Source organism: Lates calcarifer, linkage group LG11 (assembly GCF_001640805.2).
Source record: "Lates calcarifer isolate ASB-BC8 linkage group LG11, TLL_Latcal_v3, whole genome shotgun sequence".
NCBI lineage: Eukaryota > Metazoa > Chordata > Actinopteri > Centropomidae > Lates > Lates calcarifer.
In genome coordinates this window covers 8,285,538-8,300,529 of record NC_066843.1, presented here as the reverse complement: position 1 = coordinate 8,300,529, position 14,992 = coordinate 8,285,538, and the positions used below count along the sequence as shown (strand labels likewise).

The following is a 14,992-nucleotide window of genomic DNA, read 5'->3' as shown; positions in this document are numbered from 1 at the left end:
AAGTACACAGCAGCGTACAGCTGGCCAGCGATTAGAACCACACAGTGAGCCAAGAGGAGAGTGAAACTGAAGGGGGCCACCAGGAGCGATCACACTCATTCCACTTACACTGTGGACCAACACAACAGGAACATTACCCCCTATCTGAGAGGCCAGATCACACGTTTAACATATTTTACATACCTAACACACTTTATATGGTAAACATTTCTGGCTATTCAGGGCCATCTGTTACTATGCCACTGAGCACTAATACAAACAGCTACAATGGAAGGGCTCAGCTTTAGGACGAAATAGCCCAAGGAGCAGTTGATTTAATTTCTTGGCTGTTGGTGAAGTTAGGACTGGGCTGTTTTGACAGCAGTGAGTAAATACAGATAATTTTCACTGTTTTGATCAATAATGGGCCATTTCATTGCTGGTACTCATCAGCTTATGTTTGTGTAGATAATTTCAGCTTGTTACCAGCACCGTTATGCCTGGTATGTTGTCATTTATTTAGTCAAACTCAAGACAGAAGCGCTCTGGAGGAAAGGGCAAAAACTAAATATAATGAGTCTACTGAATCAATGATGTAAACTTGGTTTTAAAAAAAAATAATACAAAATTAGCAGTCCAATTTTTTGCTGAATGTCATCTATAAACCCAAATCCATGATCTTTTTCAGCTATTTCTTTTTCTGGCCCGGCTGTTACAGTATATATTTAGCCATAATTGAGCACAGCCATTATTGAGTTGGTACACCTCATTGGTGGCAGCAACCATGATAACTACCCTATTTCTGGCACCATTGCAAATCTCTTCTTCTGCCATATTGTATCGTATTTCACACCTACATATTTCACACCTACGCACCCACTGTTCGACAAGTTCTAGGTTTAAGGTGGAATTGACTGTGTAAATACGGGATGCACCCTACATACCGATTTCGGCAGAGATTTTTGAATGGCGTATTCACAAACAAGTGTGGAACTTAACTTCAGGGATTCAGTGTCTGTGTGTGTGTGTGTGAGACAGAGAGCGAGAGAGAGAGAGAGAGTGTGTGTGTGTGTGTGTGTGTGTAAGCCAGATGGCCTGAGGCCTAGCTGGAGCTGTGGCTAGCTCTGAGCTGAGCTGAGATGAGATGAGCAGAGGATAAGCTTGGACTGGCCATGGGCAACGATTGTCCTTCACTCTGCAGGAATCCATTAAGGTTTCAGGGTCTCTTCAGCCAACACTCACAGAGACACAGACACACACGCACGTGGCCATTTAGTCGTGCCTGTCAGACTCATAATAGCTGGATGACAAAGTGTCTTTCTCAGCAGCAGCCATATGTATAGGTGGATCTAATCCCTCACAGTGAGACTATGACTCATCTCCCGTGGTATATAAAACTATGTTAATATCTGTCATCTGCAAGAAATGGTTACCAATTGTCACACATACTAATAATGATATAAGCCAATTCAATAATTATAATAGCTGATTTGCATGATGTGCAAGAGACAGTGATCTCTCTCACACAGACGTACACATAGCACACACACACACACACACACACAACAGACAGGGGCCTGGTGTCACTCCAGGGCAGCTGGTGTGAGCGGCTGAAGCGGTTGGCTTCATATTAGAAGCTCCATACAAATTAAGAGCAAGAGAGGGAACTGATTGGATTTGACTCATTATCCTCACACAGTAATTAAAGCCTGAGGGTGGATACATGCTTGGACCCTCAGACAAGAACATAATTTAGCATAAGCTGAGCTAGACTTTGCACGCAGTCACTCTTTCTCTACCATTATGAGCCTTTACCTCTATTATCGCTCTCATGTATGCACACATGTGAGCACAAATGTGCGTGAACATCCAACATTATTTGGAGACGACGAGACATCACCTGCAACCATGAATCATGATTAACACTTGAGAAAAGTTAAAAGTTTTTTTGTGTGCCTTTGTTTTTTTAGACTATATTTAGAATTCTCAAAAGTTGACAGTATGAATAGACAAAGATTTCTCTTCATTGAAACATTACAAAAAACTTTTCATCATCAGCAGCAATGCACTTTCAAGCATAAACGCACTTTGATTTCAACGTCTCCGACTATTTGACCTTGGATTGTGTTATCACAGATGCTCTATAGTGTGTTTTCTCAGAAATAATTGAGTGAGACGGTTTGGCCTTGCAGGTAGCCAGAGACTGTGATAGCGACTTTGCAATTGAGTCACAATAGGAGATTATACTTGTGGAGCTCTGTGGCCCTAAGGCTGACGCGTTAGCTGGCTGGCTGACTGTCTTTTGGGGGCTGAAATGTGATCAGCCCCTCTTAGCCCCTCTTTCTGTTCCAGCAGTCATCTCCTAATGCTACTCATTAGCATAGCACTGAAGCGTAGTGCCAAAGAACATTTTCACCAAACAGTATGGGTAGTTGAGAAACTGGGCATGCTGCTGATGAGGTGGGATTCTTATTATATTATTGTCCTTAAAATGAAGTGGCATTAAGGCTAATAAGTAAGTATCCTCTTTCTGGCCAGAGACAGCAGTGGAATATTAAAAGTATACTGCATACATCTACATATGCCCTCGAATTCAGCTCTGGCCTAAAGAGCCAACTCCCTCATGAGTTTCAGGTTAGTTCCTTAGTAAAGCTGGTGAAGAAGAACAAGTAATTTTACAGTCATTGGACAGAACTGAGAGGTCTCAGTGATGGGAATCCCTCTCTTGCAGAGAATCATCCCTTCCAATTTCTCCAGTACTTTATCAGCTTAGTGCTGTATCTTAGCGACTCACTTAGCACTGTGAGTTAGCGTAATGACTCGCTGGAGCATGGCCTGTCACCAAAGACAAGCTGAGGCGATGTGGCCAGAACTGTCACATCCAGGCAGCCTTCAAGCTGAGGAGTTGTGACAAAGTGACATCCTGAGACAAAACCTAAAGGCCTAACATGAGGGTGCTGGGGATGTGGGCTGTGTGAGCTTGTGGGACAGTGTGTGTGGTGTGTGTGTGTGTGGTGTGGTGGTGTGTGTGTGGTGTGTGTGTGTGTGTGTGTGTGTGTATGTGTACGAATGGGTGGGGGTAATGCTGGCCTCAAAGCTAGGATGCTATCTCATCTCCTCTGACTCCTCCGCCTGTCAGGCAAAGGAGACAGAGGAGATGAGATGAGGAGCGACTGTATGGGGAGTCACCAGCCAAGCTATAAGGTCAGAACACAAAGCAGCGCCAAAATGACACACATCCACTGCGATGGAGCCAAGTCAAGCTAACGCACAGGGAGGGAGAAATGGAATGGTAAAGCAAATGAGACAGGGTAAAAATAGAAAAAGATAGAAACCATCAAACTAGATGCTGGCATAAGATGAACATGACGACTGTTCTTTGTGGAAGCACAAGGTCACTGACATAAAAGAACTGAGGCAGACAGATTTGTGGGAGAGAGGACCTCCTATTGTTCTGATCTGCCCGACGCAGACAGCCTCTCTCCTCAGCAGCCAAGTCCTCTAACTGAACTGAATTACAGCACAGCCCATAACATTACATCATTCATAAGAGAATTAAATGTGCCCTCGCTGGATATGGGATACACACACCCTCATGCAACACATACTCACGCATTTGCAATGATGCATGCACACGCACGCGCACACACACACACACACACACACACACACACACACACACACACACACACACACACACACACACACACACAAATTCTTGCAGCCAGACACATGCAAGCCCTAACCCTCATCCATCCTCAACCTTGAGAACTCTCAGTGTGTGTTGACAAACTTTGCTGTGGGGGGAACTAGCAGGCATAGCAGAGAGATTAAGACAGGCGGCAAAAAAGCCACTGAGACACCAAGCAACACTCACACACACACACACACACACACACACACACACACACACAGTTGAGGATGGAGGCGAGACCAGACGTGCTCATACTGTCAAACCACTTCATTGCTGGCCCTGGCGCCTAATTATGCAATAAAAGTGCCTCAGTGGGGGGAAACAGCATAACCCAAAATAAAAATCAGCCTGCCTAAAAAGTAGGAGATTCACCCGGTGTAAAATATCCTCCGTCTCCCCAGGGAGGGGAGCTGTGCTACAGGCCCAACACAACTCTATTCTGTTCTCTGTTTCCAGCACATATCACAAGAGGCAGGCCAGCAGACAGTGAGTCAGACCTAGATTCATATAAACACTGTGGTGGAGTAAATCTGCAGGTGCTGCAGGGAAACAGCCACAGGGATGAGAGGAGAATGGAACAGAGACAGAGACGCAGAGAGAGAGGAAAGTGAGAAAGACGGTGAGAGACTGAGAAGAGAGAAGAAAGTGATAAGAAAAAGGAGGGAGAGTGAGAGATAAAGTGTGGAGGAGAGAGGGGGAGGATGAGTGAATACCATGCAAGGGCCTGCTGTCAGAGAGATGTGTGTGTGTGTGTGTGTGTGTGGTGTGTGTGTGTGTGTGTGTGTGTGTGTGTGCATTTGGAAGAGTTGCAAGTCGCATCCAGAGACCTGTTAGGAAGTATGAGTGTCAAAGCCCAGCCCTGCCGCTGCATTAGACACTTAATTAACCTCCTTATATGCTAGGCCAAAGGCTTGGACGTGTGGACAGTGTGTGTCTGTGTATATTTTTACTGTGTATGTTTATGAGCTGATCGATACATTCTCAAATAGATGTGGGTAGCTACAGTGTGCAGCATTTCTGATGCTCCTGTACCTTTATGTTCTATACTTAGAAATTAAAAATGGGTTTGGCTGTAACAATGCTGCTGATTCCCTCTTATCCTTGTATGCCATCTTGTTCACCTGCAGTGAAATGAACATACTGTACTGTATGTTTCCTCCTCTCATTGTGTTTTTTCTTTTTCACCTCAGCACCATCCCTCGATCCCTCATCCAATTTCATCCACCCAGAAACTCTCTCATTTACCCTCCCCACCCCTTCTCGTCACCCTCCCCTCATTCTCTCCGTGTCTTCATTCCTCCCTCTTGTCCTGACCTCTCACCTCCAGTTTCCCCCACTTCCCTTCCCATTCCTTCCTCCTCTTTTACTCCCTCTCACCATTTTACCAGCCTCTCCACTCATCTATCTCTCTCCCTGCATTTCTTTCTTTCTTTCTTTCTCTCTCTCTCTCTCTCTCCTCTCTCTTCTCCCCCCAGCTCCACTCTCTCTGCCCTTGGCTGCCAGCCGTAAGCTGCTGCTGGTAATTATCAATTCTGCAGTCCACAAAACACACAAGAAGCAAATGCACACATTCTCAAGCGCATGACATGCCTGACAAATAGACAACAGCGCTTCTGCACATGCTCCCAAACCAGCACACCCAGGATAGATACACACACACACACACACACACACACACAGTCCTTCACGGCTACAGAGCCTCAAAGTTACGCAGCTAGGTCCTGAGAGAAAAGAGGCAGCTATCACACGACTGCACAAACAGGAACACAGTCCCCAATCCTTTATGTAGGAGCTTGTTTGCAGTACACAAATCAATGTACACAAACTAACATACCCTGACGCACACAACTACAAGCAAACACAAACAAAATGGGCACACACACACACACACAAATGCGCTAACACCGTGAGCAAATGAATAAACAAAAAACGCACGGCCCTTGTATACACGCACAGGCACATGAGAGCGGCGTGCGTCATCTTCAAAGGGAGGTTTGAAAGAACACACCGACACCCCGCCCCGGCCTATCCCTTCTACTCCTGCCCGCCCCCGACTCCCAATATATGTTCAAAGGCCATCCATTAACCTTTCACTCACACAGTCCTCCCTGTGATCTACTGCTCTCAGCCAAGGGCTTTGAAGAGCACAGCAACCCTCAGCACCGGGGATTGAACGATGGATGTAACAAACAAGAGAAAGACAGAAAGAAGCAAAAGGAGCTAAAGGAAGGGAATGACAATGACAAGAGATGTGCGCTGTTAGCAGATAGCAGGCATAGGGTGAGGAGAGGAAATCAGAGCAGGGGCGGTGATACTCTGTGAGGGAAGAGGAAGAAGGTGGAAGAAAAAACATGGTGGGGAGGGTGGAAAAAGGAGAAGCGAGCACGGGAAATGGAAGTGGTAGAGGAACAGAAAGAGTGGCCAATAGAGAGAAAGAACGCCAGTAGAAGGGGGGTGGTGGTGGTGGTGGTGGTTGGGGAAGAGACATCATGACACATAGACAGGGAGTAATAGCTGTGGTGTTAGGGGAGAGAAAGCAGAAAGACTGGATGAAAATTAGAGGCAAGTGTTAGGAGTGAGAGAAGTGAGAGGCACGGATTGTTGCTAAAAAGATGGGGAGGCAAACGAAAGCTTGAAAATACACACAACAGGCAAAGAGAGAGAAAAAAAGACTTTACAGTACTTTATTGCAAAATCCAGATGATATGCAGCAATATTCACAAGCTGCTAGATTAGCAATTAGTGTCAGAGAAAAACATATTCAAAGGTCATTTTCAGACAAAATGAGACCATTTACTTGTCTCTATAAACACATACACCACCAGCCGGTTATGATGGCCTTGGTCTACAAAACACAAAGCTGTTATAAACTTGAAAATGCAACTTGTCTGTTAATTTTCGAATATATAGCTACATTTAAGTCCAGCATAAGTCATCTGTGTGTCTGCAATTCCACAACTAATGCTTATATTAAAGAAAACTAGGGCGTTTGAAGCGCCACACTGTTGTACTGTTGTATTTGGTGAAAAAACAACTCTGCTCTTGAGGATACTTCCCATGTGATTTCAAGCAACTGTGAAATATTTGGCATAAACAAAAGCCACATCTCACATCACAGACATGTGAAATACAGCACACATAATTGATTTTGCTCATAATGTTGGAGGCACCACATAGGATTAATGGAAAATAATAATTCAGCAGCAGCAGTAGGTGTAGCAGGTGGGAGCAATGAGAAGAAAGTGTGAGTTTGACAGGTTCAGCAAGTTCACCTCACTGACTTCTTTGAATGCAACTTGTTATTCTTCTGTCACCTCATTCTGATCAGCAAATGCCGTGCACAACTCCAGTGCTCTGCCTGAAGTATGCTCAGTTTTTCAGACTTGTCTGAAAGCTGCAAAAGTGTAGAGCTAAGAGTTTCCAAAACAGATATTAAAGCAATACAATATGCTGTTCAGCAAATTATACAACAACAAGAAGCCAAGAGCACATAGCAAGGTTAGCGGCACTACTGCGTTATTGCCTCCTCTCGAAATATTATTGCTACAAGCCTGTCAGAGAATCAATTCTTATGAATTAGTGAGTAGGTCGCAGTTTTGAAATGATCATTTTAATATTACAGTATTGAGGGACTGAAAGTCTACTCTCTCTCTCTCGCTGCAGAAATTCAATATTGGATGTGGTTTCAGGTCAAGTATTTTTTAGATCTTCACTCAGAATTTTAAATCTAGTGTTGAGCAACACTTAGACCCGAAATAACTGTCAGTTTAGTCGTAAAGAAGCATCTGGCTTGCAAAGGCACAGTGAATTCTTCATGTGGTCCTCCATGAAAAATAACTGCCCACCCCTGCATTATAGAAAGCAAAATACTGCATTGAGATCAGTCCCCATTCAGACATTCTGTCACCATCCAAGGACAGTCAAGAGACTAAAGCACTTTGTTGCGAAGAGTGTAAAAACAGCTAGTCCCCCATCCTTAAATAATAGCTAGGGGAAAAGGCACCGAAGAAAAAAGCCAGAGAGAGGAGGGGAAGACAGATAAAAATGTCTGTGTGTGCACTAAAGGACCAGGGGCCTTTCCACACGACTGATCTGAGAGCAAAGGCTTAAATACAGGGGAGATGAGAACAGATTCCACCAGTCAGCTGGCACTGGCGTCCTGATATGAGTGGCACACACACACTCACACAAATGCTCTCACACATACACAACCCCATCTGGACATGTGAACACACTCGTATAAACACAAAAACCCCAAACATACTCTTGCATCCACACATCATTATGCACTCATGGACACACTGCGCACACAGTATACTGTATGTACGTACTTGCAGATTCACAAACGTCACATGTTTTACAGACTGAAAGGGCCTACAAATAGCCTCATAATGGTCTGGCTGCCACCACTGGTGCACATAAATACAAACACACATACAGTGCTGCACACGCACACACCGATGCTTGCGCTGTGCTAAATGAAAGCTCTGTGTCAGGGCTTCATCACGCACGGCGCAGCTGCCTGCAATGCCTGCCACATTAAGCAAGCCTAATGGGCTTTCAGAGCAACAACACCGCGTATGGGTTGTACATTCTAGAGCATTCTGTGGAATCAGCAGGACATTCTGTTTGTCAGGGTATGCATGTCAGTCTGTCAGGGAGCCTGCCACAACGGGCAAGTGGAAGAGTTTTATATATACTGCTAAGAATATCACTTAATTGGCCAAGGTTTGAAAGAGTTTGCATTCATGGATATTGCTTTTGTTTCCCGCAGCCACTGCACTTCAAGGAGAAAAGGAGAATTGCACAGTGATTTAAAAGGATAAATATTCACTGTATGAAATGGGCAAGTGAGCGAGATTTGCAGGATAGAGCAGGTAAGAAGTATGTGTACAAAGCTCATGCTGGTTAGAAACATTTTAAGAGCTGCTTCCAGAGGAGAATAAATGTGTGAGTGTTAGGGGTAAATATTAGAATGTGCAGCCAGAAGTAGAGTGAGGTTAAAGCACGGCAGATTAGTTGGGACACCGAGGACGAGCAGGGGTACACATTAGACTGTGAAGCCATGTGTGATGATCCTGCAGGTTTCCAAATGAGCTCTGATTAGCCTGAGAGTGATTTCAGCAGCTCTCGTCACATCAAAACTCTGCCCTCTTTCTTTAAAATCTGCTTCCTTGTTCTTTTTTCTTTTCCGTCTCCTGCTCCTCCAGTCTCACGACAACAATAGAGAGAAAACATTTCAGCCAAAATTCAGCTGCCAAAATTATGTGCACCAAAACGATGTGGGTGTTTTTGAACATGTGTCAATGTGCACGGTCTGCGAGCCTGATTCCATTAGGAAAAAAAAAAAGATTTTCTTAATTTCATCAAACCAAATGTTGTGCCTGTGCTTCGGGGCTGAATATAGATAACAGTCAATTGATTATTAATGCATTATTAATACTCCCCAAGTGCCAGGTCACACGGATAGTTGGAGGCTCATTTTCATACAAACACACACACCCACACACACAAACACAAGACAACACACCGCCAGAGGCCAAAGATGTCCGATGGAACAGAACGTACGCTACACAAATCCCAATGTTACACAAGCGGCCAAATTAAGATGGAAAAAAACAGCACCTACTCAAATTAGAACCGCACCTGGCCAATCAGAGCATACACAGAGGGACTGCTAAAACCAATGCTGACACAGGCATATACAAACACATTTTAATTTTACCCTCCCTCCCTCGGCTTCTGCAACTCCTCCCGCTTCATCACTAGCTCCTCCCTGTGGCGACTGTGTCTCTCCCTGACGCTCCTCCTCCTCCTCCTCATCCTAGCTGTCCATCACCCAGCGGCTGGTTGGCACAGAGCTGACCGAGAGCATACAGCAGATGGTGTGACGCTGTCTGTGTGGCAGGCCACTAGCAGGACACCAAGCAGCCCCTCCTTCCCCCCTCCTCGGCCCTCTGACTCCCCCTGCAATCCCTGCTCCTTCACTGCTACACACACACCCTCCAGCATCACTTCAGCTCAACCATGTCACCTGCTGCCGGGCTCGCACACACACAAACACACACAAACATAAAATGTAATATCTTATGGTACATGGCACATTCAAGGAGGTCACACATATGGCACCATTACATGCACGGATTCCCCCTTATACTCTTGCCACGCTCCAACTAACATCAAGATGACAAGAAATTCTATTGACATTCACACATACACTCTCCACCTCGCTTGCACTCTCTCTCTCTGTCTTGTGTAGAGACAGTTTGGTTAATCATGTGCAGCATTTCTAGCCTGGTCAGCAAGTCAATATACTTACACTTCATCACGTAGTGAACATATAAATATTACATCCTCATTTGCAATAACCTGGTCAGGCCACTTACAGGGGAGAGTGATTCCAACAGGAGCTCATGTGCAACATTACAAGTGGGATCAGTGAAGCAATACAAAATGATCTATATTGCATATACTGTATATCAGAATAAACAGTTAATACATACAGTATAAGTACTGAATACAGAAATACATGGGTTTAATTATCTGCAATGTAATGTGATTATATTAAAAATACCTCACAATATCAAAATGTATGTACCTTGCGAGGATGGAGCGACATTGCTGAAACCTACAGCACAGGTAAGGATGATCCAGACTGCAAGAGCCATGTTGGAGGCTGACCAGGGGGCAGGGCTAAAGCGTAGAGGCCGTAAGCAGGCACAGGTGAGTGGGGTGGCACTTCCTCAGCTTACACCCTCCCTGAGGGTGATCCTGTAGGCAGAGAGGAACAGAAACACACAGGTAAATACCTAATAAAACTTTGAATCAAACTGTATATAAAGAGAAATTATGCTACTGTTCTGTTTCTCATTCTTTCCCCTCTCAGTATGGCATTTGAATTAGACAATGTTGACTAATTTATTCTGCATTTATTATGGGAATATGTGATAATAACTCTGCACAAAACTGAGTGGCTCATGACTGGCATAGCATGCTAAATGTTATATCAGAGAGAGGAGAGGAGAGGAGAGGCTCCCCCTGTGGTGGTCAGGTAGAATGATCAGACAGGGAGATCTGAGGCCATTTTGTGCAGGATGGCATGGCAACAGCTGTTGCCACTACCAGCTCATCACTCTACTGTGTTTGAACGCTTGATTGAATCAGACATGGTACATATGTTTCGGGGCTGTTAACTGAGCTATATTCAACATGTGAAAAATACATGTCTTCTGTGTGTGTGTGTGTGTGTGTGTGTGTGTGTTTATGTTTGCATACCGCCATGCACACAAAGCAAGACAATGAAAAGTGGTGACTCAGTCAGCAATGCCATAGGGCTCACGCATCTCATTTGCCTAATGAAATAAATCACTATGTGGAACTTTAGCTCTGATTTTTTGACAGTAGAGACTGCTCTGCTCCTCCAGGGGCTGAGAGACAGAAAACAGTAGAGACGGTGTTGTTAGAGCTAATACTCCTCCTGCTGAGCTTGCTGATGAAACAGACAGATTGGACTGTGTCTGTCTGCATTTGTGTGTGTGTGTGTTTGTGTATGAAGGCTTTTTTGAGTGGGGGGGTTGAGAGGATTTCTTTTGATCTCTCTAACCCTCTACCCCCTTTTATTTGATTGATCCTACCAACTTAGATTGTAGGAGAGCATGATATAATAGATTAAGCTTCCATGCACTCTCTCACACACACACAGGTTCGGCTACTATGTGGTGCTTGTGTAGCCTAAAGACCTTTTTAAACCACAGTGATTCTGGCCAAGAACCAAAACTTTCCAACTGTAGCAGATGTGTCAAAAGAGATGTAAAAAGACGATGCACAAGACATCTAGATGTTTCAATTTCATACAGCGGCTCAGCCTTTAAAAAAATGTAATTCAATGTAATTTGACATTCGAAGCTAGATATAGAATTTTTCACACTGTATATACTGTGGCAGAATATGTGATGTTCTCAAACTGTGTGGAAAAAATGCTATTATCTATTTCAGTGGAAATTGAAAGGAAATATTCAGAATATGTGGTGAATTTTTAACCCTAATCCAAGTCGTGATTCTAAAGTAAAAGTCTGAGTCTGAGAATGATACTGTAAAACTGGCAAATTAAAAGTCCATGCATTTTTTACTTTTTAAAATTTTCTTTTTTGTTCAAGAGCACAACATGCAGCCATAGCCAAGCTCTCTTCTCCTGGCAACCAAGATGGCAGGTCCTGAGTGACTTCACCCCCCTCTCATCATCAACACTGATTTGGCTTCCCCTCCACCTCTCCAACCCCTCCTTCTTCCTGACCTTCTCTGATATTTACCCTCCTCCCTAGTGGCGATGCCCGGCCTGCAGCCACCAACCTGCCTGGGTGTCGCTGCGTGGATTAGTATGTTGGATGACGTACAGTACGAGTGAAGACGGAGCGAGAGAGAAGGGGAGGGCAAACAGTGAAGAGGGAGAAGGAACGAAACAGAACACGGAGTACAAAGCACATCCGCAGCAGCTGTTCTTTACACCAGCGTTTATTTCACATACACCACACACACACACACACACACACAACCTCTGCACTAGTGCAGCCTTTGCCTTAATTTGAGTTTGTTTGAGACCACCCTCTATGACCAGCAGCTGAGAGAAAAGGACACACTCAGAGGGAGGGCAGGAAAGACAAAGAAAGAGTAGAGAAGCAGTAAACAAATACCAATAGACGTGATGTAGTACTGTAGAAGCCTTGGCTGCTCTGCTCTCTCTCACGGCTTTTACTCTCCTGCTCCGTCTTGTCCCCCCTTCCATCTCACTGTATTATTAATGTTCAAAACGTGATCTCCTCCTGTGCAGTGACGGGCCTTCGTTATTTTCCCTCCAACTTTTGTGGTTTTAATAAGAAAAATCTGTCTTTCCTCTTGTTTCTTTTGACTCTGCTTCTGTCTGTACTGCTCAACAATAGCTCTCCTGTGGTCTCAGAAGATGAGGGCCAGGGAAAGAGAGCAGGGAAGGGAGGGAGGGCAGGTTGGGGATTGAGGGAGGGAAGGAGAGAAAAGTGCAGGGTGGATAAATTGATTTCATTTTGTGACAAAAAGAGAGCTAGCATTACACAACACTCAATTTCAGTGTGGTAGGTAGACAGAACAGGAGGAATGAAGGAAGGGAGGATGGATGGAAGCCAAAATGAGGGAAAGAAGAAACAAGGGGATGACAGAACAAAGGAATGAGGGAATGAAGGAACAAAAAACGAGGGGAAGCATCATGCATTCAGAGTAACTAATAAACACAGAACAGAAGGAGCAAAGGAAGTAAGGAACAAATGAAGTAAGGCTTTCTGTATAACAAGAATAAATAAGAGAGTGGGAGGGGAAACTGCTGAAAATAGCCAAGTGAGAACAGCAAGGAATAGTAAGAAAGCAGGAAATAATGGCAAAGGAGAACGTATTTCTTCTGCCTGTGTCTATGAGTCAGTCTGCCTCTGGGTAGAGGAAGGTTAGGAGTCTTTGGAGGGTGTGAGATGGGTGTCTTCGCCCTCCATGCTCTCCCTACTTGGAGGATGTTACGCGCCCGAGGCCAGAGGCTGACCTTTTGCACTGATCACATCCACCATTATTATCATCACTGTTTCTCTTCTAATAGAGCGGAACATCATATCCCTATGAGACCGAAGCCCACAAAATGGGAGAATGGCCAGCAATTTCACCGCACTGGTGGAAAGGTGAGGAGGGTGAGCAGAAGAGAAAGTGTGAGGCAGGGCAAATGACAGTCGGTTGTATCAACACAAAGACAGGCATGCGGCTGTCTAAACAGAGTGGCGGTGGAGCCACACTTAAGCGCACAGCTCTGTCATCTTGTTTCTAATGCTACCCTCTGTTTCTTCAGCTATTAATTTACAGGCTGCCTTGATCCAAAGCAAATAACCTCATTATCCACTTCTATTGGATCATTACGATAATCACCATGATCATTAGGATCTGTTTGCTTTAGCAGGCATGCTCATCAAGAACAGGGTGTCACAAGTCTTTTTTATACAGGGTGGGGGGTACTGTTAAAGGCTGCGTATGTCTGTCACGAGAGTTATTCATGTTTACCCTATCATGCAAATCATTTCAGTGCAGAAGAAAGAGGCATTTAGGAACATTACCCGACCAGAATCAAAAGGAGGGAGAACAAAGAGTTTACGTAGACAGTTTTTGCTGCATAATTAGAAAAGCTGGTGCAACTCTCAGAGCTGCTACAGCTTCAGGCTTTCTCTCTCTCCTATTTTTCCCCCACTGAGGGGAATCTGATATCAAGGTGGGAAAGACAAGTATGATAGGTGTGAGTCGACTCGGTGTGTGTGTGTGTGTGTGTGTGTGTGCATGTGTGGGTGTGCGACTGGCCAGCCAACGGTCAGGAGGTTACAGATGCACACCACTGATTGGACTAACACTGCAGCTTTAAATGTGAATTCTCTACTAAAAGCTTGCCAAAGATCCTCTGCACACATAAACTGCTCTGGCAACTTCTAACATCTTAATTAGCATTTCAAAACATTTGAAGATGAGGTATGTTGTATGAACAAGTGAAAATCATGCAGGGCAAAGGGGGGCAAAGCGGGGAGTGGGAAAACACAAACACACAAATTTATTCGGCTGGGAAAACACTCCTGATTGATTTAAAGATTTGACAGTCATAAATTATGACGGTCAGTTTCTTCATGCAAAGAGAAGTCTTTGCATCTTAAGATGAAGCACCAGCATTTCCCATGCTATTAGGATTGATGTTTATGCCTCAGATGCTTCAACAACAAATAGTTGGTTCAGTAGCAAAGCTCCCGCTATGAAGGAAATGATTGGCTCCTAGCAACCGACACAGTCGAGCGTGCAAAACTGAATGGCAATCACATCTCACTTAGAAATCAGAAAGTGATGCAAACTGCTGCATTAAATATTTGTAATCAAGTAAAAATTCAGTTCAGATAAACTTCCAACATCTACCTAAATTGGAATAAACTGAAAACAACCACAATGTTTTACTCAGTGCTGTTGGGATTTGGTATCAGTCAGGTCTGAGACAGGCACTTTATTTCAGAGGAAAGTATCACTAGACTCAGTGAAGGCTAGCCATGTAGTATTAGGGTTTGATGAGACTGCAGAGAATGACAAAAACGTATGCTTCGCCTGGGGGCCTCTAAGTAATTCTCCTTCTGACTCATCGGTGCTGAAGCTTTGTCACACTCAATACTCTTTTGTACTCTCTTGAGTTAGGCAAGAGGGAGCAATACAAGGAAGTGTAACAATAAATGAGGATGAGATAGAATTCATTAATTACTTCTTCACCTCCATAAAACTAATCACTCGCCA

At 44.3% G+C, this 14,992-nt stretch overlaps 1 protein-coding gene across 1 annotated transcript in view; it reads right to left on the bottom strand.

Moving 5' to 3' along the window:
• The window catches only part of adgrl1a (adhesion G protein-coupled receptor L1a), an 88,191-nt gene that overhangs the window by 39,527 nt on the left and 33,672 nt on the right, over positions 1-14,992 (bottom strand). Inside the window, exon 2 of the mRNA XM_018704689.2 lies at positions 10,272-10,444. Coding sequence (XP_018560205.1) covers positions 10,272-10,341 — 70 coding nt within the window. The 5' untranslated portion in view covers positions 10,342-10,444. The remainder of the gene's footprint in view (positions 1-10,271; positions 10,445-14,992) is intronic.